Below are 25,087 nucleotides of genomic sequence, written 5' to 3'. Positions count from 1 at the left end.
AGTAGTGAAGTTGGAGATGGTATCAAACAGGAAATTAGAAATGCGTGCGACAAAGGCAAAACGGTTATAATGGGTGACTTCAATCTACATATAGATTGGGTGAATCAAATTGGCAGGGGTGCTGAGGAAGAGGATTTCTTGGAATGTATGCGGGATAGTTATCTAAATCAACATGTAGAGGAACCAACGAGAGAGCAGGCTATTTTAGACTGGGTATTGAGTAATGAGGAAGGGTTAGTTAGCAATCTTGTTGTACATGCCCCCTTGGGCAAGAGTGACCATAATATGGTTGAGTTCTTCATTAGGATGGAGAGTGACATTGTTAATTCAGAAACAATGGTTCTGAACTTAAAGGAAGGTAACTTTGAGGGTATGAGACGTGAATTGGCCAAGATTGACTGGCAATTAATTCTAAAAGGGTTGACGGTGGATATGCAATGGAAGACATTTAAAGACTGCATGGATGAACTACAAAAATTGTTCATCCCAGTTTGGCAAAAGAATAAATCAGGGAAGGTAATACATCCATGGATAACAAGGGAAATCAGGGATAGTATCAAAGCAAAGGATGATGCGTACAAATTAGCCAGAAAAAGCAGCATACCGGAGGACTGGGAGAAATTCAAAGACCAACAGAAGAGGACAAAGGGCTTAATTAGGAAAGGAAAAATAGATTATGAAAGAAAACTGGCAGGGAACATAAAAACTGACTGCAAAAGTTTTTATAGATATGTGAAAAGAAAGAGATTAGTTTAAACAAATGTAGGTCCCTTGCAGTCAGAAACAGGTGAGTTGATCATGGGGAACCAGGATATGGCGGACCAATTGAATAACTACTTTGGTTCCGTCTTCACTAAGGAAGACATAAATAATTTGCCGGAAATAGCAGAGGACCGCGGGTCAAAGGAGTTGGAGGAATTGAGTGAAATCCAGGTTAGCCGGGAAGTGGTGTTGGGTAAATTGAATGGATTAAAGGCCGATAAATCCCCAGGGCCAGATAGGCTGCATCCCAGAGTACTTAAGGAAGTAGCTCCAGAAATAGTGGATGCATTAGTAATAATCTTTCAAAACTCTTTAGATTCTGGAGTAGTTCCTGAAGATTGGCGGGTAGCAAATGTAACCCCACTTTTTAAGAAGGGAGGGAGAGAGAAAATGGGGAATTACCGACCAGTTAGTCTAACATCGGTAGTGGGGAAACTGCTAGAGTCAGTTATTAAAGATGGGATAGCAGCACATTTGGAAAGTGGTGAAATCATTGGACAAAGTCAGCATGGATTTACGAAAGGTAAATCATGTCTGACGAATCTTATAGAATTTTTTTCGAGGATGTAACTAGTAGCGTGGATAGGGGGAGAACCAGTGGATGTGGTGTATCTGGACTTCCAGAAGGCTTTCGACAAGGTCCCACATAAGAGATTAGTATACAAACTTAAAGCACAAGGCATTGGGGGTTCAGTATTGATGTGGATAGAGAACTGGCTGGCAAACAGGAAGCAAAGAGTAGGAGTAAACGGGTCCTTTTCACAATGGCAGGCAGTGACTAGTGGGGTACCCCAAGGCTCAGTACTGGGACCCCAGCTATTTACAATATATATTAATGATCTGGATGAGGGAATTGAAGGCAATATCTCCAAGTTTGCGGATGACACTAAGCTGGGGGGCAGTGTTAGCTGTGAGGAGGATGCTAGGAGACTGCAGGGTGACTTGGATAGGCTGGGTGAGTGGGCAAATGTTTGGCAGATGCAGTATAATGTGGATAAATGTGAGGTTATCCATTTTGGTGGCAAAAAACAGGAAAGCAGACTATTATCTAAATGGTGGCCGATTGGGAAAGGGGGAGATGCAGCGAGACCTGGGTGTCATGGTACACCAGTCATTGAAGGTAGGCATGCAGGTGCAGCAGGCAGTAAAGAAAGCGAATGGTATGTTAGCTTTCATTGCAAAAGGATTTGAGTATAGGAGCAGAGAGGTTCTACTGCAGTTGTACAGGGTCTTGGTGAGACCACACCTGGAGTATTGCGTACAGTTTTGGTCTCCAAATCTGAGGAAGGACATTATTGCCATAGAGGGAGTGCAGAGAAGGTTCACCAGACTGATTCCTGGGATGTCAGCACTGTCTTATGAAGAAAGGCTGGATAGACTTGGTTTATACTCTCTAGAATTTAGAAGATTGAGAGGGGATCTTATAGAAACTTACAAAATTCTTAAGGGGTTGGACAGGCTAGATGCAGGAAGATTGTTCCCGATGTTAGGGAAGTCCAGGACAAGGGGTCACAGCTTAAGGATAAAGGGGAAATCCTTTAAAACCAAGATGAGAAGAACTTTTTTTCACGCAGAGAGTGGTGAATCTCTGGAACTCTCTGCCGCAGAGAATAGTTGAGGCCAGTTAATTGGCTATATTTAAGAGGGAGTTAGATGTGGCCCTTGTGGCTAAGGGGATCAGGGGGTATGGAGAGAAGGCAGGTACGGGATACTGAGTTGGATGATCAGCCATGATCATATTGAATGGCGGTGCAGGCTCGAAGGGCCGAATGGCCTACTCCTGCACCTAATTTCTATGTTTCTATTAAGCATGTCCATCGATGTTTCTCCATGATTTTGGGATTACTGCAGGACAATAGGTGCAGGAGTAGGCCATTCGGCCCTTCGAGCCAGCACCATTCAATGTGATCATGGCTGATCATCTCCAATCAGTACCCTATTCTTTCCTTCTCCGCATATCCCCTGACTCCGATATCCTTAAGAGCCCTATCTAGCTCTCTCTTGAAAGCATCCAGAGAACCTGCCTCCACCGCGGCAGAGGATTCCACAGACTCACCACTCTCTGTGAGAAAAAGTGGTTCCTCGTCTCCTTTCTAAATGGCTTACTTCTTATTCTTAAACTGTGGCCCCTGGTTCTGGACTCATGTTTCCTGCCTCTAGCGTGTCCAAGCCCTTAACAATCTTATATGTTTCAATGAGATCCCTCTCATCCTTCTAAACTCCAGAGTGTACAAGCCCAGCTGCTCCATTCTCTCAGCATATGACAGTCCCACCATCCCGGGAATTAACCTTGTAAACTTACGCTGCACTCCCTCAATAGCAAGAATGTTCTTCCTCAAATTAGGGGACCAAAACTGCACACAATACTCCAGGTATGGTCTCACTGGGGCTCTGTACAACTGCAGAAGGACCTCTTTGCTCCTATATTCGATTCCTCTTGTTTTAAAGGCCAACATGCCATTCGCTTTCTTCACTGCCTGCTGTACCTGCATGCTTACTTTCATAGACTGATGTACAAGGACCCCCAGATCCCGTTGTAATTCCCCTTTTCCCAACTTGACGCCATTTAGATAGTAATCTGCCTTTCTGTTTTTTGCTACCAAAGTGGATAACCTCACATTTATCTGCATTAAACTTCATCTGTCATGCATCTGCCCCCCCCCTCCTCAACCTGTCCGTCACCCTGCATTCTCATAGCATCTTCCTCACATTTCACACTGCCACCTAGCTTTGTGTCATCTGAAAATTTGCTAATGTTACTTTGAATCCCTTTATCCAAATCATGGGCCCACCCCAGGTTATGACAGAATTCCATTCTCATGAACAGTTTGTACCAATACTCGATATAATAGAAGCATACATTCCCTTCTTATGTATTTAACTCTCTCAGTGATGAACAATAAGTTAGCTAGCTTTCCTAATTACCTGTTGTACCTGCACATGTTGATGACCACTTTGGTTTCAGATTTTCTTTATTTTCTCTCTAGTTGCCCCATTTCTCTTAATGTACTTGTAAAATCATTTTGGATTTGTCTTAAATCTTCTCTGCCAGAGCTATCGCATATCTACTTTATGCTTTCCTGATTTCCTTCTTAAATATGCATTTCAATCCCCTTTACTCCTCCAGGTTACACTCTATTCCAGCTGCCTTACTTAAAACCATGCTTACTTTTTCCAGACCAGGGCCTCAAATTCTCATGTCATCTAGGATTCCTTACTCCTACCGGTCTTGCTCTTCACTCTGTCAGAAACATATGCATTGAGCTCTCACTATCACACTTTTAAAGGCATCCCATTTTCAAGGGAAAATGCTGTAGTAGCTCAGCAGGACAGGCAGCATCTCTGCACAGAAGGAATGGTGACATTTCAAGATGAGACCCTTCTTCAGACTGAGAGTCAGTGGAGAGGGAAACTGGAGATATGGAAGGGTACAAAGTTCATATATGGTGTGAAAGGAGATCAAAGTGCACGATGATCAGGGAAATGTGCAATGATACATTGTGGGCTGAGGGGAAGGTGACAAGGCATACAAAGTAAAATTAATCAGGACAGTGAAGCTATTCGGAGAACTAGGTGGGGGAGGGACCGAGAGAGAGGGAAAGTAAAGGTTACTTGAAGTTAGAGAAATTAATATTCATACGGCTGGGTTGGAAGACGCCCAAGGCAAATATGAGATGCTGTTCCTTCAATTTGCGTTTGGCCTCACTGACAGTGGAGGAGGCCCAGGACATAAAGGTCAGTATGGGAATGGCAGGCAACGCTAAAGTGTTCAGCAACAAGGAGATTGCATAGGCTCAGGCAAACTAAGCAAAGGTGTTTGGCAAAATGATCGCCCAGTCTGTGTTTGGTCTCGCCGATGTATAGGAATCCACACCCAGATATAGTAGATGAGGTTGGAGGTGCAAGTGAACTTCTACCTCACCCGACAGGACAGTTGGGGTCCTTAGACAGAGTCGAGGGAAGAGGTATTGGGGCAAGTGTTGCATCTCCTGCAGTTGCAGGGGAAAGTGCCTGGGAAGGGGGTGATTTGGATGGGATGGCCACCTCCAACATGATCCCACCACTTGTCATATCTTCCCATCTCCACCACTTTCCACATTTCAAAGGCAGTTACATCTCAGCTGGAGTATTGTTTTTGGTCGCCATACACTGGGAAAAATATCAAAACCATAGAATGGTGAGACAAGAAACTGCAGGTGCTGGAATCTTGAGCAAATCACAAAGTGTTGGAGGAACTCATCGGATAAGGCAGCATCTGTAAAGGGAATGGATAGAGTTTCTGGTTGGGACCCTTCCATGACCATAAATGCCCCATCTGCTTATAATAACCAGCATTTTCAATTTTTACTTTGAATTTACAGCTCCTACAGGTTTTTGTTTGCGTTTATGATGCCTTCTGCACTTAAATCTGTTCACCCCTGTGTTTTCATCTTTTCCCCTCTCATCATGCAGAAGATGCAATACCTTGAAAACACGTGTCATAGGATTTAGGAACAGCTCCTTCCCCATTGTCATCAGATTACTGAACAGTCATCTCATAAACTGGGACATAATCCTAATCTCTCATTTTAGTTCAGTGTAAAACTTACACTTTATTTGTATGTTCTGTACTTTCTCTGTAACTAACATTTCTCTGTAACTGTAATGTCATAACACTGTAAAGCACGATTTGACTGGATAGCACACAACTTTTTTTTAATTTTTATCTTGGTACATATGACAATAATAAACCAACACCAAATCTACTATTAAAATACACACATAAATGGTGTTGAATGGAGAGTCGAAATGCAAACCATCTGTGGAACATACATCATCAAAATGTTAATTGTCCATTTGATGAAACGGATTAGAAAAATGGCTTCTCAAATTTATGAAGCTTATTTTTTTACATCAAAGATCTCCCTTCCATATTTTACATGGGATTCAAGATAACAATCTTCAGGCAAACATATTTGTGCATGTGTATCCACATGTAATTAATAATACATTTTAATATTACAATAAAAACGTGCGTATTTATAAAATCTCTAGTAGCTGAGATTACATTTAACAGGGTAACAAATTAAGTTATTTATTATGAATGTTAATAACATGTGAATTTATAATTAAATAGCCACAAGAATATGCAGATATTTTAACACAATAAACTATTATTTGCTATTCAAAAGCTACCTGTTGAAACAAGATGTCCGCTATTATTTTTGTGCAAATGCTTTTGCAACATCAGGTGGACTGCAGACACCAGAAATCCAAAAATTCTTTCCAGGTTGCAACAACATTTTCAGTTTCTCAAAAACTTTGTGTCCAGCTCCCCCGCTGAAATGTCAGAGGCACAGTTACTTGCACCTTAGGTGGAAGCAAGACTCATTCAAGAGAGAGCTGACCTGAAATGACACCAAGAGTCTGCTTTGAAGCTATTTTAAATTCCCTTCTTGCACAATTAATCAGCTCTCGGATTATTTTTTAAACAGAGCCAATTGCTTCTTATTGCCAATAAAACTTCTTACACCAACAACAATTGCAGGCAATCCTGTGTTCCAGCAGTTTGGGTAACAGAAATTCACCCTAATTCACAAATCACTTGCAGAAAGCTTGAGAAATAATATAAATGTTCTCTTAAATTTATGCATAAAATGGAAATAAATAAACAAAATTTATATTTTCAACGCACACTTCTTGATGAATGCGCAAATGAAGTGGCTTCACATTATAGAAAATTGCGATAGACTGTTTTCTAGAAAGGCTACAACACTCCCGCCAAACCATCCAGATTTTTACACTGCGAGCTTTGTTGATTATTTTCTAAATATCAAACAAAATAATTTTTGCTTTTCTTGTTAATCCAAACCTCTCTCCTTCTCCGTTATTATTCCATACTCGAGTTATAATGGAATTTTTCTATTTTAATTTCCACTTCCTTGTCAGCTCATGGGAGATAGTTTCACAAATCATCAGTCTGATTAATTAACAAGATATATATCGGTTTCTCAAGAAAGAACTGCAGATGCTGGAACAATCGGTAGGCTAAAATGCTGGAGATATTCAGCGGGTGAGGCAGCATCTATGGAGCGAAGGAATAGGTGACGTTTCAGGTCGAGGCCCTTCTTCAGACTGATGTGGGGGTCGGAAAGGAAGAAGGCAGAGACAGTGGGCTGTGGGAGAGCTATTCAGCACAGATTTCTGACCTCTCACCAAGTCTTTCAGTACACAACTTTCTAGCAACTTGCAGTTCAAAATATTTTGTATTGAAGAGCCGAAGAGCAAGTCCACCCAAGGACAGAAATAATTACATTCACAAATCCACACACTGCAAGTTATGGCCCATTATATATAGATTTTTATGAAGGCAAGAGTTTTATTTTCTTATTAAACCAATCAGTACAGCTGCTCAGTAAAATTCCTCAGGGTGATAAACTGGAACTGCAGCGAGGTAAAAGCTACCTCAGTAGTTCAGTTGGACTCCAGCATCTTGATACATGGTTTCTTACAGTTAATCATCCTTTGTCACAGTTTGCGCTTTACCATTTCCTACCACGCAGCTAAACAAATGATCGATTGGCTTTCAAAATGATTACTCATAATCGCAGCATCTCTTCATGTGAAAACAAAACAGAGAGAAAGTAGAAGTATGATCATCACATTGTGGAAATCCAATAAGGAGTTTTGGTCATAATGCTCTGAACAAAAATATAAAGGCATGTTTCAAGATTGTTAATGGATTGATTGTAACCACACATTTTCATCCTTGTAGCTCTCACATATCTTTGCAAGTTCAAGCAGGCAACAACTCTTAGAAAATCTTCATGAAGTAGGAGGGAGAAACTGGGAAACGAGAGATGGGGCAAGGCAAAGCCTGGCAAGTGACAGGTGGATGCATGTGAAGGGATTTGGCAGGGAGGTGGAGTAATTGACAAAAGCTTGGTGAAAAGGAGACAAAAAGGTGTCAGAGGAAGATAGAAGAGAAGTGAAGAGAAGTACCTTCAAGGTCAGCAGAGGAGCGGCAGGTGAAGGAGTGCGGGGATTGGCTGAGAAGGTAATCTCTTGGACAGTTTTTCAGTATTTTTTATTCAGAAGTGGGCGATTTAAAAACCAATCGGGGCCAGCCTGCAACACATACTTTCAAGGTCAGCAGAGGTTTCGGCAGGTGAAGGAGCGAGGGCCGGGATTGGCTGAGGAATCTAATTAGCAAATTGGTTAGTTAGCGAATTACTCAATTTATCAGGTAATGTAAGCAAGGTTTGCTCCAGGGGAGCGGCCTTGTCGAGGGAAGTGCCTTGTGAGAAAAGTGCAAGTCTTTGGCACGAGAGTCTTGTGAGTAAAGTGCGAGTCTTTGGCTCAAGAGTCTTCGGCGAGATGGCTGAAGGAGGAGGCTATGTCAAAAGTTGGAGAGGGTGAGACGCAGTGAAGAAATGACAAGTTGCCGCATTCTGGAAACATGATAAAAAATTAGCGGCGACCAGAATGAAGCCGTCATGGAGAGTAGCGAAAATTCTCGTGCCGTAGGTGCAGTGGTAGTGGGTTGCCAGGAGGTCAAAGGTTGTCATAGGTTGTAGCCGGTGCTGACCAGTGAATTTCATTGGCTCATTGGGGGAAAAAAAGGAAACAGTATTTTCAGAACCAAGGATAACCGACCAGTAATGTTAATGTCCGCCGAGCTTCACAGCCTTGTATCTCTGGCTTCTTAAAAGTTGTCTCCTTCTCCTCTCTCTTCTTTTAAAGGACCTGCGTGACCCATCCCATACACTGTGCGTTCACTGTCTTAATTACAGCGCCAACCTTCCTGTTCATCGCAGTGCGTGTCTGTATCACATTGGCTTTGGACTGGTTGAATTTCACTCAGACAGTATTCCCCCCGCTTACCCTGTCCCCTGCCAGCATAATGGGGGGGGGGGGGTTTCTGTGTCTGTGGCCTGAAAAATCGCCTAAGTGGGACAGGCCCATCAGAAACTAAGATGGAGCACTCAATGTAAGCAAGCAACTACAATCTATTCACTCCACAAAGGAATGTTGGCTATGTTTTGCAGGCACTTTCCTCTTGAAGTTTAGAAGCTCTTAAAGTCAAAAATTGAACAAATAGAAGAAAACATCCAGCAAGCTTCTGGAATGTTCATGAGAAGAATTGTGAACGATGCATTCAGGAACTAGCTATGTGTCAGAATATTAACATACTTTCACCTCCGAAACACGAGCCAAAATTCAATTTACAAAATTGTGGCAATGCAGCGTAAAAGAAGTGGGTCAACCTACTAGCAAATTATGACATTTATGATATCGCACAAACTGCCGACAAAGATGGCTGATAAAGACATGGGCAAAGTCTGGAAATGGCTTCACCTTTACATTAGAAACATCTATTGCTAGATTGCTAAAATATGTAAAAACATTTGCCCAAAAATTCAACTTCATCCCAAACTGCACGAGATATACACAGCATGGAATCACGAATGACCTTTCCAGTTAATGGCATTCTGCTGAAAACTTGACTTGCACCCAAGACCACAGGACAGGGTTCAGGGAAAGGTCAACCCCAACAGAACTGTAGCAGAGTATTACAGTGTCATGTAATGGGTTTTTTATATAAATGCATTATATACTATCTAACTGAAACCTCTTTGTGCCAGTATAGTGGAAAAGGAAAAGTCATAAACAGAGGTAGTTTTCCATTCCAATTCATGTAAAATTTAATTAATTTTAGAGTAGGAAGAATATTTCCTTTATAATAATTAACATGAATACTGTAGTCTAGCCTATTTGGCTATAAAGGCCACAAGTAAGGAATAGCAATAAAAAAAACTAGTACTTAAAAAGTACTTCAATACCAACGCTTAAAATGTGGAATTCAAGTATGTTGGACACCGCTCATCTTGAGGAAATGCGATTCCTCCTAATGGATAAATCAGACCAATTCATAACGAGTTGGTCTCCATTCGTCGTTTTTTTGGAATCATATGGTGCAACACAATTGTAAAAAATAACTGTTTCAGGACTGGACGAGGGTTGGTGAAGATTATAAATAATGATCTCCTTTTCTTTTTTATTTTATTTTCTTTTCACTATTTTCTCTCTCAACGTTCTTCATTTACTCGTTTTCTTTCTTCACACACTATATTTCACATCTTTCTATCCTTTACTATCTAACTTCTTTTTCTTATTCTCATCTTTTTTCAATGTAACAAAAAAAAAAGTTGTACATAAAATGTATTATGAAAATATATATTAGGCACTTTGGTGCCATATGACTACTTACTTCTAATAAAATAAAATATTTAAAAAAAAAAAAGTAGAGTTTTCAACAATTAACAAGATTAAGGATTTAAGCCCTGTGAGGCATTATTCAAGACCCTGTAACCATCTAGGTACAGATTTATTTATTACATGTGAAGGGATCACATTCAATCTATCTGCAAAAGGTAGGCAACAACACAAATTCTGTATAAAGTCAGTAAAGATATGGCTTTGTTTCTTCCAAACGTCTTTCCACATTATTTCAATGGCAATGTACACGTTATTAATTGTGAAAATTACTTCAGGACACATGTATACATAACATTTATAGTTAGCCCACACAGAAATAAAAAAATAACTGGGCAACAGAGCAAATTTTCAAGTAAACCAAAAGATTGCCGACTTTATGACCGTCTGAATAAGGAAAAATGATAGTGAAGCATGAAAGTGTTCCACTTCACCACTAACAGCTCTTTTCCTGCAGGTGGAAGTGACTATATGAAAACCAAAATTGCACCTTGATGTGCAAAGATGTTTATGAAACATACTGACTAGAGTTGAGTTGGGAGTAACCATGCACAATACTAATTATGAAACCATTGCACAATAGGATAGATGACACATGAACACTTCTGGTCTTACTGCATACTGGCTCTCGCTATGCCAATACCTGCAAGAATGCGTACAAATTACTTTCATCTTTTGGACTAATGCCACTATTTATATGCAAATCCAAACAGTGAAATTTGGTGGACTATCATGTAATCCAGCTGCCCTCAACTGTCAACCATGCACACATTTTACCGTAGGCAATATATATATTTACATTGATAGCTATTAAGTAAAAAATATGGCTTACTTATCCGTCCACAGTACACAATGTGTTTTCTAAAATTATCTTTTGCATGTTCACCATAGGTAATAGTGAAAAAGCTACTTATTTTAACTACTAAACCAGGTTCGCTTCTTAATAAACAGACACCACACACTGTTTGGTAGACCAGTTCAAAACTTTACTTAACATCGGCCGATGGAAGGGAGGGAGAACTACAGTCAAGTGACCAACCCAGACACTTGACTGTGCTCAGTCACCTTCCCTGAACAACAGAATTACATTGCTTTAAATAGGTTTTTTGTCCCCTTATCACATTCCACAGACATTAGTCATGGTCAGAAGTACTGGAAAAGGTTTCCACAGAATGCATCACATCAAACCCTTTTTTTACATGGTACAAGATATACTAAAAACATTGGCCATTTGCCTTATCTCCAAATAGACCACCCTTGCTCTGTTCGCTGCTTCCTCTGTCATTTGGTCCCTCATAAACATAGGTCACTTGTTTACAAAGATGCAACTGTTTATTTCTCTCTTCCTTTATTGCCTGCTCCCCCATAAACATTGGTTATTTGATCTCTACTTCAAAGATATCTTTAGCTGCTTCTCTCTCTGCCTGTCACTTGGGAGACAATGTTATAGGATTTATTATCTCCCACACCCACAACCTAAGGCAAGCCTAACTTGACACTAAATATAAGCTGTAAGCTAGCCCAGAAACCAATTTAATATCTTCTTATATTTTTAACTAAAACTCGGCTTCATCAATAGTATAGACTATTGGAAGATATTTTTTATTCGTAAAATAGTTCAAATGAAAATGCAAATTCAAAACTTACAAAATAATGAACAAGGAAATCTGTTGTAACATATATTTGCTCTATCTGCAGTACCATACTTAAGGATGACATTAATTTGTAAAGGCTATGGACGAAATTCACCAGAATGTTACCTGGGCTTGAGTTATAGGGAGAGATTGGATAGGCTGAGACTTTTCTTTGGCATGTAAGAAGCCAAGGGGTGACCATATTGAAGTGTATGAGATCATAAAGGGAATGGATGAGGTGAATGCTCGGGTTTTCCCCCCAGGTAGAGGATTCAAAATCTAGAGGCATTGTCTTAAGGTGAGAGAGGAGAATTTGAAAGGGACCTCAGGGGCAACTTTTTCCCATTCAGAGACTAGTCAATATCTGGAATGTATTGCCAGAGGAAGCTTTAGAAGCAGATACAGATACCATTTTCAAAAGACATTTGAAAACATGACAACAGATTTAGAGGGATATTAGCTAAAAGCAGGCAAATGAGAAGAGCCCAAGATGCAACTTGGTAGGTATAGACAAGGTGGGCCAAATGGCCTGTGCATGCTGTATATCTATGTTTTATCTGTAAATGGAAATCCAATCTGTGATGTTTAAAAATTTCCATTCAAATAACAGGTTCACAAATCTTCTATCGACAGTTATAGATATGCGATTGTCATGCAGTAAACTTCAAGCTGCTACTGTCTTGAACTTATTTTGAACATCAATAGTACTGAACCCAAGGAGTGGAAAATAGTTTTAAACTTTAATCCTTTGATAGCTTAAACTAAGTAGGTTAATCACCAAAAATGAGAATATCCTCAATTATTCCAAAATAAATGTAATTTGCCAGTCTCGACTTAAGCTGCTACTACTTAATCCAAATATGCAAATCATACACAGATTAAAAAGTAGATTTTGGTTTCTGTTAATTTGAAAAATATGCCCAAAATATATCTAATAACACCAGCTCTATTCATATGTCTAACCCATTGGTTCTCACAAATTCACACATTTTAGAATATTGACATTTCCAGTGGCTTTATTGTAATGTTTCAATCACAATGCTTTTTCTGTGCAAGGTGACGAATTTTAAATTATGGAACTTTACCACTACAAATTAATTTCAAATTTCACCAGGACTTGAGGCAGGTTTAATCTATGAAAACAAATAACATTTAACCAAGTGAACATCAGGAGAGATTCACAAGTTCAAGAACCATTCTACATAATTCCTGTTGTACAATCCTATATTTTTGGTGACATGCTAAAGTATTTTTAATTATACTTTATCTTTATATGCTGTGGCACACAAAACAATGAAAAATCATTGGGACACAAGCGCCAAGTTATAAATATGTCAGAAGGAGGAAGAAGGAAGAAATTTAAATGTTTGAATCAATAGGGAGAGGTAACAGGAGAAAGCGAACATTTTGTAATGACAGGGAGAAGCAGAATGAAGTGAAATTGAAAGGAAGTAACATGACCCAGGGTATATAAACTAGCCACATGCATGTTTTACTGATGCTATAGAATATCACCCTGATATACAATGTTTCAAATTAACATTTCTTTCAACTGCTTTCAAAATAGTTCACTTTATTTAATATTATATAATTCAACAGGGTCAATTTCTGCCTGCACTTTAAATCCTAAACTGCTTATATGCTTTCGTAGATATATAGCATAGTGCGGGGATTGCAGACACAAAACACTTGGAATAAATTAGTATTTTTTAGAGTGGCAGGGTGTTACTTGTGGGGCACTGCTGTGACCATTGCTTAGACATCAACAGTTCATTACAGATACAAAGAACAGCATCAGTGATTTGATTCAGGGAACAGAAAGTAAGATTTCTATGTTTGCTGATGACATTACACTAGGTGGGAATGTGAACAATGAGGATGACGGCAAGAGCCTTCAAAATGACACTGAAAAATTGGGTGAGTAGGCAAAATCATGTCGAGTGTATTAAATTATATTTAAATTTGTAATAATCAATTTCCTAAAGGAAAAAGACAGAATCTTACTAAAGGGCAGATCCGGACCGCAACGGCCGTGAGCCGCAGGCCGAGTTCGGCAATCGTTTGCCTGCTTCTGCTGCTGTTGAAGGTGAGACTTTGCGTCGTGCCAGGGTCTTGGGCCTGTCCCACTTTGGCCGTCAGTTCCACGACATGCCGTTGACGCACGAAGATTTTGTTTGCTACAAAAAATTCGGAACCCCACACCATGTCGCGCGCAACTACATAACCCTCTGCGCTTCTCAGTGGGACCGGCCCCGCGCGGCCATACGATGCCCGTGCGCCTCAACGCAACCACATGGGACAGGCCCTTGAGTGATGTTACATTCCAACAATACAAAACTATTTTTTTGACACACACACACTACAGAAGATCAGAGGCATTCTCTGGTGAACTGCCAAACGTGTGTCTATGGGTTGTAAACCTGTGAAATATGTAAATAGATAAATACATTTCTAAACAAAAGTATCATGGATCCTACGGAGGACAACAGGACTAACACATCACAAATAATCAACTATGATCATAAATAACAAAGTAGGTTTGAAGGTCTTAAGCATTTTTCATTTTCTCACATTTCAAAGTTATTCTTTCTAACTATACAACCTAATAGAAACATAGAAACATAGAAATTAGGTGCAGGAGTAGGCCATTCGGCCCTTCGAGCCTGCACCGCCATTCAATATGATCATGGCTGATCATCCAACTCAGTATCCCGTACCTGCCTTCTCTCCATACCCTCTGATCCCCTTGGCCACAAGGGCCACATCTAACTCCCTCTTAAACATAGCCAATGAACTGGCCTCAACTACCCTCTGTGGCAGAGAGTTCCAGAGATTTCCCCCTTATCCTTAAGCTGTGACCCCCTTGTCCTGGACTTCCCCAACATCGGGAACAATCTTCCTGCATCTAGCCTGTCCAACCCCTTAAGAATTTTGTAAGTTTCTATAAGATCCCCTCTCAATCTCCTAAATTCTAGAGAGTATAAACCAAGTCTATCCAGTCTTTCTTCATAAGACAGTCCTGACATCCCAGGAATCAGTCTGGTGAACCTTCTCTGCACTCCCTCTATGGCAATAATGTCCTTCCTCAGATTTGGAGACCAAAACTGCACGCAATACTCCAGGTGTGGTCTCACCAAGACCCTGTACAACTGCAGTAGAACCTCCCTGCTCTTATACTCAAATCCTCTTGCTATGAAAGCCAACATACCATTCGCTTTCTTTACTGCCTGCTGCACCTGCATGCCTACCTTCAATGACTGGTGTACCATGACACCCAGGTCTCGCTGCATCTCCCCCTTTCCCAATCGGCCACCATTTAGATAATAGTCTGCTTTCCCGTTTTTGCCACCAAAATGGATAACCTCACATTTATCCACATTATACTGCATCTGCCAAACATTTGCCCACTCACCCAGCCTATCCAAGTCACCTTGCAGTCTCCTAGCATCCTCCTCACACCTAACACTGCCCCCCAGCTTAGTGTCATCCGCAAACTTGGGAGATATTGCCTTCAATTCCCTCATCCAGATCATTAATATATATTGTAAATAGCTGGGGTCCCAGTACTGAGCCTTGCGGTACCCCACTAGTCACTGCCTGCCATTGTGAAAAGGACCCGTTTACTCCTACTCTTTGCTTCCTGTTTGCCAGCCAGTTCTCTATCCACATCAATACTGAACCCTCAATGCCATGTGCTTTAAGTTTGTATACTAATCTCTTATGTGGGACCTTGTTGAAAGCCTTCTGGAAGTCCAGATACACCACATCCACTGGTTCTCCCCTATCCACGCTACTAGTTACATCCTCGAAAAATTCTATAAGATTCGTCAGACATGATTTACCTTTCGTAAATCCATGCTGACTTTGTCCAATGATATCACCACTTTCCAAATGTGCTGCTATCCCATCTTTAATAACTGACTCTAGCAGTTTCCCCACTACCGATGTTAGACTAACTGGTCTGTAATTCCCCGTTTTCTCTCTCCCTCCCTTCTTAAAAAGTGGGGTTACGTTTGCTACCCGCCAATCCTCTGGAACTACTCCAGAATCTAAAGAGTTTTGAAAGATTATTACTAATGCATCCACTATTTCTGGAGCTACTTCCTTAAGTACTCTGGGATGCAGCCTATCTGGCCCTGGGGATTTATCGGCCTTTAATCCATTCAATTTACCCAACACCACTTCCCGACTAACATGGATTTCACTCAATTCCTCCAACTCCTTTGACCCGCGGGCCCCTGCTATTTCCGGCAGATCATTTATGTCTTCCTTAGTGAAGACGGAACCAAAGTAGTTATTCAATTGGTCCGCCATATCCTGGTTCCCCATGATCAACTCACCTGTTTCTGACTGCAAGGGACCTACATTTGTTTTAACTAATCTCTTTCTTTTCACATATCTATAAAAACTTTTGCAGTCAGATTTTATGTTCCCTGCCAGTTTTCTTTCATAATCCATTTTTCCTTTCCTAATTAAGCCCTTCGTCCTCCTCAGCTGGTCTCTGAATTTCTCCCAGTCCTTCGGTATGCTGCTTTTTCTGGCTAATTTGTACGCATCATCCTTTGCTTTGATACTATCCCTGATTTCCCTTGTTATCCATGGATGCACTACCTTCCCTGATTTATTCTTTTGCCAAACTGGGATGAACAATTTTTGTAGTTCATCCATGCAGTCTTTAAACGCCTTCCATTGCATATCCACCGTCAACCCTTTTAGAATTAATTGCCAGTCAATCTTGGCCAATTCACTTCTCATACCCTCAAAGTTACCTTTCTTTAAGTTCAAAACCACTGTTTCTGAATTAACAATGTCACTCTCCATCCTAATGAAGAACTCAACCATATTGTGGTCACTCTTGCCCAAGGGGCCACGCACAAGACTACTAACTAACCCTTCCTCATTACTCAATACCCAGTCTAAAATAACCAGCTCTTTCGTTGGTTCCTCTACATGTTGATTTAGATAACTATCCCGCATACATTCCAAGAAATCCTCTTCCTCAGCACCCCTGCCAATTTGATTCACCCAATCTATATGTAGATTGAAGTCACCCATTATAACTGCTTTGCCTTTGTCGCAAGCATTTCTAATTTCCGGTTTGATACCATCTCCAACTTCACTACTACTGTTAGGTGGCCTGTACACAACACCCACCAGCGTTTTCTGCCCCTTGTTGTTTCGCAGCTCTACCCATACCGATTCCACGTCCTCCAAACTAATGTCCTTCCTTTCCATTGCGTTAATCATGTGGACTTGAAATTCAGCAATAACAACATTGTTGCACCAACAATCATAATATTTCTGGGATCACCACTGGTCAGCAACTCAAATGAATGTCACATTCGCTTGTGAGCAACTCAATTCCTAGCTCTCCAAAATCTCCCATCACACAAGTTATGGCTTTGAAGGGATGCATTCAGTTTGCAGCTGGAAAAAAACCTCAATAATGTCAAGATTGACGCACCACCTGTGACGTCTATCACAGCTTAGAACTATCTTCCAAATTCCAATGCTTGTCATTGGTAATGATGTACAGACACCTGTCAATCAACTGGTCAAAAAGCAGATTTCCCATCCAAGTGGTCCACAGAGAAGATTCATGAAAACAATGAGTAAATTGCAGAAGAGAATGTCCTAATACTGCCAGCAATCTTGAGAATTAATTTGAAAACATCCGAGTCAAAACTAATTCTACCTATGATCAGTTTGCCATTGAAGTGAATAGTGGGCAGATTCCTAGAGTGTGTTGTTAATACATTGTAAAAATTAAGGAAAATCTATTACTGTTACTCAGAATCGCAATAAACCAATTTTCAGTTCAATAATAAATTCGCACAAACCCAGCCTCTGCCCATCGACTCCATCTACATTTCACACTGCCTCAAAGCAGCCAACATAATCAGAGACCACTTATACCCCAGTCATTCCCTCTTATCCACTCTTCTGTCAGGCAGAAGATAAAGCAGCTTAAAAGCACAAACCATTAAATTCAAATACTTCCTGCTGTTTATCAGGCTACTGATTGGACCTCTCATAAGCCATGGGAGGTAGGCACACCCTATCCCATTGCACCCTTGCAGATAATGTTTTTCACGTCATCTCAAAACACATAATAGAAAATGTAAATGTGCACATTAAAATTGGAGTTTGATTTCTTAAGTCACTATAACAAGTGTAACTCTTTTCATTGAATCTGTAATATCTGAAATTTAACAATGTGATTAAAATGGCACATACTACCCACTCGCTCTTTCTCTGTTCAGTCATCAACATAATTCTTGTTGCACTCTCTTGCTATATCCTTAGCATTCTGCTCCCCTTCCTGTATATCAACCACAAATTTGCATCCAGATAAATGCATGAATAACATAGGTCTGAGTAATTAACAAAGAAAAAGACTTGCATTTTTATGTGGACATTTATGTTAAATGTCACAAAGCACTTTAGAGTCAATTAATTACATCAGCATATTGTTCAGTTGGTGAAAGCAGTTAAAGCACACACAACAAATTTCTAAAAACATCAATGAAATGTATAACAATCTAAATTGATTTGGAAGAGGTGGCTTGTAGATGTTGAATTATTAATCAGAATATTTGAAAAACTCCCTGCTATTTTTGTTCGAAAAGTGTTCCTGCATTTCTTCTTCAGAATCATAAGCACAAGCAAATACCCAAATTCAACATCTCAAACAAAAGAGACACATCGCTTCTAATGATGCAGCAGTACTACACTAACTTATCAGCTTAGGTGATTCCAATGTTTAATGACGCTGTTAAACATCAGTAACACTGTTCCCAGCTGTTATCAGGCCATTGAACCATCCTACCACAACAAGAGAGCAGTTCTGAACTAATATCTACCTCAATGGAGACCCTCAGACTATCTTTGATCAGACTTTACTGGCTTCATCTTGCACTAAACATCATTCACAATTCTTGTATCAGTACACATTTCTTGTATCTGTACACGTGACAATAAATAAACTAGTCATGAATAATAGCTACTGGATCACAATATTTTCACTCAGACAAGTATTATTCAGTCAAGCTAATAATTAGTATGCCACTGCTGTCATCCATAATCAAGTGTCAAATAGGGAATTAGGAACTGCAAGATCCAAAATAAATCATGTCATTTTTAAGTACAAAAAAATTGCAGTTTTAAATTTATACTTAACACTTCTAATATACATTGTTCATCAACTTCTGCTACCTCTGAAAAATTCTCATCAAAGAAAAAGAAAAACTTATTGCAAGACAAACTTAATTGAAGTAAAAAAAAGTGATGTTGTAAATCTAAAATAAATGAACTTCCCTCATTAATCTATTAACCAGACAGCTCAGTAAACATTGGAATCACCTCAGCAAGCCTGGTCTCACCCCATCAGAAATACTTACTTTGTCCCATTTATCGTTCCCCACCCTCCCAGAAATTTGACATTTTCTCACTCTCCCAATTCTGATTATTTATCAGAATTGAGTCTGTTCCTCTTCCATGAATACCACTTGACCTGTTGAATATTTCCAACATTGTTCTTATTATTGCTATAATTATTCCTAGTAAGTGAATTTCAGATTTGCACTACAGTCTAGCCTCCCATTATGATATAACCCATAGCTAAAAGTAATATTTATCATACATATCTTTCTAAAATAACGTGGAAAGTTACAGATAAATACCACGATTCCTTAATATAACTCAAAACAATTAATAGGCAACAAAATATTCTTTCAAACCTCTTCAGGATTTTCTTTTGGAAGTTCATAAATCTAACAAAATGGGGAAAACCCAAGTGTTCATTAAGCAGGCTTTTGAATTAGCTTTAGAAATATATATATTTTTTAATCAACAGCCATTATCCTCTAGCTTAAGATTCCTTGTCCCACCACCGCGTACCTCTAACGGCTGAGAAACTGCCCACCTGTAACTCACCAAAATATTAAAGGGACACGAGTCAAGATTAGTTGACAAACAAGCTAATGTTGAATGTGTACAATTTCCTGCAAACGACTATAATAAAATACACATCGTACTTGTTGTCTGTACATCTGGCCTATTCCATTTCTGGGCATCACAATCCACTACATATTCTACCCTGTCTTCCAGAAAAGATTAGGGGTGGTGGGGTCATCTCGTATCGAACCTGGGCCTCTGCCCTTGTGTCTTATTATTTTACCTCGAACATCAGCCCCAGCAGAATCACCATTGCGACGGACGACACGATATCGGCATGGTTTTGGATCACGAACTCATGACTGAAGACGGCGGGGTTTTTGCTTTTCTTCCTCAGACCCATGATGGATGAAAATGTAAACTGTCTTGCTTTTTCTTTGTTTTAAATAGCACTGGCGTGAACGGTACAAATGTGTATGTTTTGTTTAAATTTTCTCAGCTCCTCGACGCTGTCGAAGCTACGTCTGTCTTGCTCGCCCGCCCACCTCCCACAACTACACGGCGCTCACGCCGCCTGCCCGGCACCGGCGCCGACCATTCTCGACGCTCAGTGATTGACAGCGAGCCCGGCCAATGGACGAGAAGGAGGTCGCCGCCTAGGACCCGCCCTTCCCCCCTCTCCGTTCTTGACAGCGCGGTTAGCCAATCACAACAGGTAATGTCCGCCCACCGTTCGCACGAACAACCAATGGGAAACGCGAACGGAAGGAGGAGGCGGGCCGACCACCTATACCTCGCGCATGTGCAAATGGCTTCCCAGTGGATCGTCAGGTAAAGCATCAACTGTCAAGTCGTTAGTTGGGGAAGTGAGTTTATCCCTGTAGATTTAGTAGGAATTTGCGCCATATATCAAATTTCGTGATAAAGAATAAGACTATTACCAACTACGTTTCTATCCTCGTCTATAATGTTTAAATGATTTTTTTTAAAAACAGGCATATAATGTATTTTATTGTATATATTATTGTATTACATATATTAAATATATATATTATGTATATATTTTTATTATTATATATAATTTAATTTGCATTATTTTATATAATAATATTTATATTATTATTTTATTTATATATTATATAGAAATATATTACATGATATTCCTATATAATATATTATAATTCATATAATAGTATAATGTATTATATATATTATTTATATATAATAATATATGTACAGTTCACTTAAAAATGTAACCCATCCCTTTTAATTTTTTTTACACTTACGAGATTATATCCAAAACCCCTACACCTCGTTACTTAGTCACACATGCTAATGCCAAAGGAATATGAATGTTTTACCTTTATTTCCGAACACGAAATAAGAATAGAGGTGCTCTGTATTTCATCAAGATCATGGCTCATGAAAGTCAACACATTTTTTTCCGAAAATAGGCACAAAGTGATGGAGTAACTCAGTGGTTCAGGCATCATCTCTGGAGAAAATGGATAGGTGATATTTCGGGGCGTAACATCACCTATCCGTTTTCTCCAGAGATGCTGCCTGCCCTGTTGAGTTACTCCAGGACATTGTGTTGTATCTTTGGTACAAACCAGTGCCTGCAGTTCTTTCTCATCACCATTCGGCACATCTCCTGGTTATAAAAGCATAAAATTCATGATCTGTGTGAAAAAATTTGCCCTCAGCCTTGAATAGCCAAATTCTCAGCTACTTCTGGTTTTGGAGTGTTCTGCCAAATGTGGCTGGTGACGGTCCAGAACTGCAAACAGTGCTCCAAATGTAGCTGATCCAAAAAAAGACACAATGTCCTGGAGTCAGTGAGTTATGCAGCACCTCTGGAAAACATGGATATGCGATGTTTCAGGTTGGGACCCTTCGTCAGACTGATGGTAGTAGTGAGGGGGGGGAGTAAGTTGAAAGACAGATAGGAGCTGGACAAAGCCTGGCAAATTATATGAGTGTACAGATAGGGGGTGTTTTGATTGGCAAATTATTTGTTTAGTTTAGAAAACAGGTTCTTCGGCCCACCCAGTCCACGCCGAACAGTGGTCAACCATACACTAGTTCTATCCTACACACTAAGGATAATTTACAGCAGCCAATTAACCTACAAATCTGTAGAAAAGAACTGCAGAGACTGGTTTAAATCAAAGGTAGACACAAAATGCTGGAGTAACTCAACAGGGCAGGCAGCATCCCTGGAGAGAAGAAATGGGTGACGTTTCAGGTCGAGACCCTTCTTCACACCTACAAATCTGCATGTCTTTGGAATGTGGGAGGAAACCGGAGCACTCAGAGGAAACCCACATGGTCACAGGAAGAATGTACAATCTCCATACAGACAGCATCCATTGTCAGGATCAAACCCAGGTCTCTTGTGCTGTGCCACCGCGTTCATAAATTCATTGGTTCAGAAGTGATAGGAGCAGAATTAGGCCATTCAGCCCATCAAATCTACTCTGCCACTCAATCATGGCTGATCTATCTCACCCTCCTAACCCCGTTTTCCTATCTTCTCCCCATAATCCAAGACACCTGTTCTAATCAAGATTCTATCTATCTCTGCCTTAAAAATATCCGTTGACCTGGCCTTCACAGCCACCTGTGGCAATTAATTCCACAGATTCACCATTCTTTGACTAAAGAAATTCCTCCTCATCTTCTTCCTAAAGGAACGTCCTTTAATTCTAAGGCTATGACCTCTGGTCCTACTCTCCCACGAGTGGAAACATCTTCTCCACATCCGCTCTATCCAGGACTTTCACTGTGCTGCCCTAAATAGGTGCTGTTCCTTCAGTTTGCATATGGCTTCCCTCTGCCAATGTAGGAGGCTCAAGACAGAAAGATCAGTATAGGAACGGGAAGGGGAGTGGTTAGTAACTGTTCGATCCAGCAGGCTTTGGTGGTCTGAGCAAAAGTGTTCACCAAAAGGGTTGCCTAGTCTACGTTTAGTCTCGCTGATATCAAGGAGGTCACATCAGGACCACCAAATATAGTAGATGAGGACGTGCACAAGAAACTCTGTCTCACCTGGATGAACTCCTAGGCACCTGGAGGAATGTGAGGGAGGAGGTAAAGGGACAAGTGTTACACCTCATGCAGTTGCAGGGGAAGAACCAGGTCACAGTTTAAGAAGAAGGGGTTAGCCATGTAGGATTGAGATGAAGGAAAAAATTTTTTCACCAGAGAGTGTGGATCGGTGGAATTCTCTGCCCAGAAGGCAATGGAGGCCAATTCACTGGAAGTTTTCAAGAGAGAGTTCTATTTAGCTCTTAGAGCTAAAGGAATCGAGGGATATGGGGAAAAGCCGGAATGGGGTACGGATTTGCCCGTTTTTTCGCCCTCCCTCCGTCTGTGTGCTCGTTCGGTTCCTTCCTTTCTCTTGCTTTCCGGTTGCCGGTGTTTTTCGTTTTCTAGTATTGTGATGTCAGCTCCTTGAGGATTCTACGTGTGTAACTGGCACAGTTGGATGATGGCGTGATTTGTAATGCGCGTCTTTGTATATATGGTTACCATTGCACCTTTATGTGTGTCTATTGTGTCTATGCTCGTATTTTTTAACATATTTTGTACTCACGCATGTCACAAACAGTATCGTTTATAATGGTAGTACATGCTTTATTATACCTTGACACCCCTTCTACGAGCTATCAGCCAAGATGTGAACATATTTTCGTGGTGTCCACACTTCCTTATCTCTGTGTCGTCTCTTGGTCGAGTGTGTTGTGCACAAACGATCCTCTCTATGACGGACTTTTTTATGTCAATTACCCTTAGTCCATGGTATATAAACCCAAGCTTTTGTTGTCAAAAACTGAGTTTTGTCACTGAGACGAGCTGCAGTTGCTAGAACTAGCTGAGGCACGTCCATAGCACTTACCGCCCATCTTGTGAAGCTGTAATGACTCATTACTGGTCTCATTGCGCCTTATGTGTCATGTATACCCCCACGTCTTTCCATAGTGTGTTCACCGTTACTTTCCCCCTTTTCATCTCGCTGTCAGTGTCACGCGCTATTGGGCGAACATTTACAAACCATTATTTACGGAGGGCACCTATGTTACCCCCACGCTACCATGTCGAGTTTGATCTTTTTGTTTTATATGACTGTAAATTTGTGTGTTAAAATTAGCTCACATGACTGTCATGTCGGTCGCTTCCCCCTCTTTTGTTGTTAAATGTGTTCTCTGTTCTTTGACACAAAAATTGTATTTCTAGTAGTCAAGTTGAGCCATTTAGAGCCCCGTTCCTGTGTCGCCCCGAGTATACTATGGTGAGTAATACCTCGAGATTCCTACTTACGCATATGTACCAGCTCAACCACCATTACATTTTTCCCAGGGCATTGGCTTCACACGCGGAGATGAGTTTCTTAAATTAACTTTATACACACATTACTGTTAAACGTGATGTGTCCTTTGCTTATCACCCCACCTAGCTCACGCAACTTAACTGCTCACTAGATGTTGGTCTTACTGTCGGATCTCTTCCACTTGTGCTAGAATTTGGAGCAGGTGTTGAGTGCTTGACCTTGAGTCAGACTTGAATGCACTAAAGACACCTAAGAAATAGACAAGAGCTCTGCACTTGGCAAGCTGGGCAGGTCCCCCAGGGCACAAGCCCATTTCGTAAGATTGACACGATGTATTAATTTTTATTCGTCTAGTAAATATGACGATGATATTATTGAGCTATTAGCATGATTGACGCACGACCCCCCTGGTAATGATCGGTTCTAATCAGTCCTGATATTTCTGGACGCGAGCACACCGTATTATTATATATCACTTCACCGTTTTGGGCGAGCTTTGTATGATCCAGAGCATCCCCTGACACGGGGGAACACATTTCCCCATATTATTTAATGTTATTCAGGGGATCTTGCCATCCTGTACTAACTCCAACGATGACTGTGCACTGGCACGTGCTTCCTCTGAAATGAATATGACATAGGGCCTTTGATCTTTGACTCGATCAACGAACCGATTCTCGACCATGAGCTTTGCAAGGGCACAATGATCAGTTTCAAATCAATACTGCTCTTCATTTCGTTACATGGGTCATAGAGTGGTTGGTGTTTGATATTGGGCTTACTGGGCACCTAAATGACACTCTTACAAAATCAAGTTATGGCAGTTCTAAAACTCCAGAAATGATTTATCCCGTCATGAATGGAAGAGAAGTAGAGGATAGCTGTCAGAACAATTAAGGAATGGGCTGCAAGTTCTTTTAACTGTAACATTTGGAACACGTTTACGTTTTGCCTCACTACGTGCACTATATAGCTTATGACATTTGATTGTTTATTATGTTATATCTCACAGCCACAACCCCTTGAGGCACGGTTCCATTTATCCAAAGATATTAACAAACTAGGTAACTGGTACTGTCATTTTATACCCTGATTGTGTGCCTTGGAGTCTCTATGACTTCTATTAGGCTTTAATTAATAATGTTCACACCCAACAACTCCTTATTCCTTGTTTTATGGCCCCCCCCTGTATCATGTAAATCGACTT

General features: G+C 40.5%; 1 protein-coding gene across 2 annotated transcripts in view; it reads right to left on the bottom strand.

Moving 5' to 3' along the window:
• Positions 1–20,166, bottom strand: part of LOC129707260 (translocating chain-associated membrane protein 1-like 1) — a 63,162-nt gene extending 42,996 nt beyond the window's left edge. Inside the window, exons 1-2 of one of the 2 annotated variants that reach the window (XM_055652167.1) lie at positions 19,831–19,967; positions 5,938–6,149 (exon numbers count right to left, since the gene is read on the bottom strand). Coding sequence is in view for 1 of the 2 variants with exons in the window: in XM_055652166.1 (XP_055508141.1) it covers positions 19,831–19,950 (120 nt within the window). In the remaining variant the exon portion in view is untranslated. Of the gene's footprint in view, positions 1–5,937; positions 6,150–19,830 lie in introns of both variants that reach the window. The other variant, XM_055652166.1, reaches the window with a different exon arrangement.
• Between the last annotated feature and the right edge of the window lie 4,921 nt (positions 20,167–25,087).

Source organism: Leucoraja erinacea, chromosome 21, assembly GCF_028641065.1.
Source record: "Leucoraja erinacea ecotype New England chromosome 21, Leri_hhj_1, whole genome shotgun sequence".
NCBI classification, from domain to species: Eukaryota; Metazoa; Chordata; class Chondrichthyes; order Rajiformes; family Rajidae; genus Leucoraja; species Leucoraja erinaceus.
Note: the sequence above shows the minus strand (reverse complement) of the source record. Positions and strands in the feature narration are given on the sequence as shown.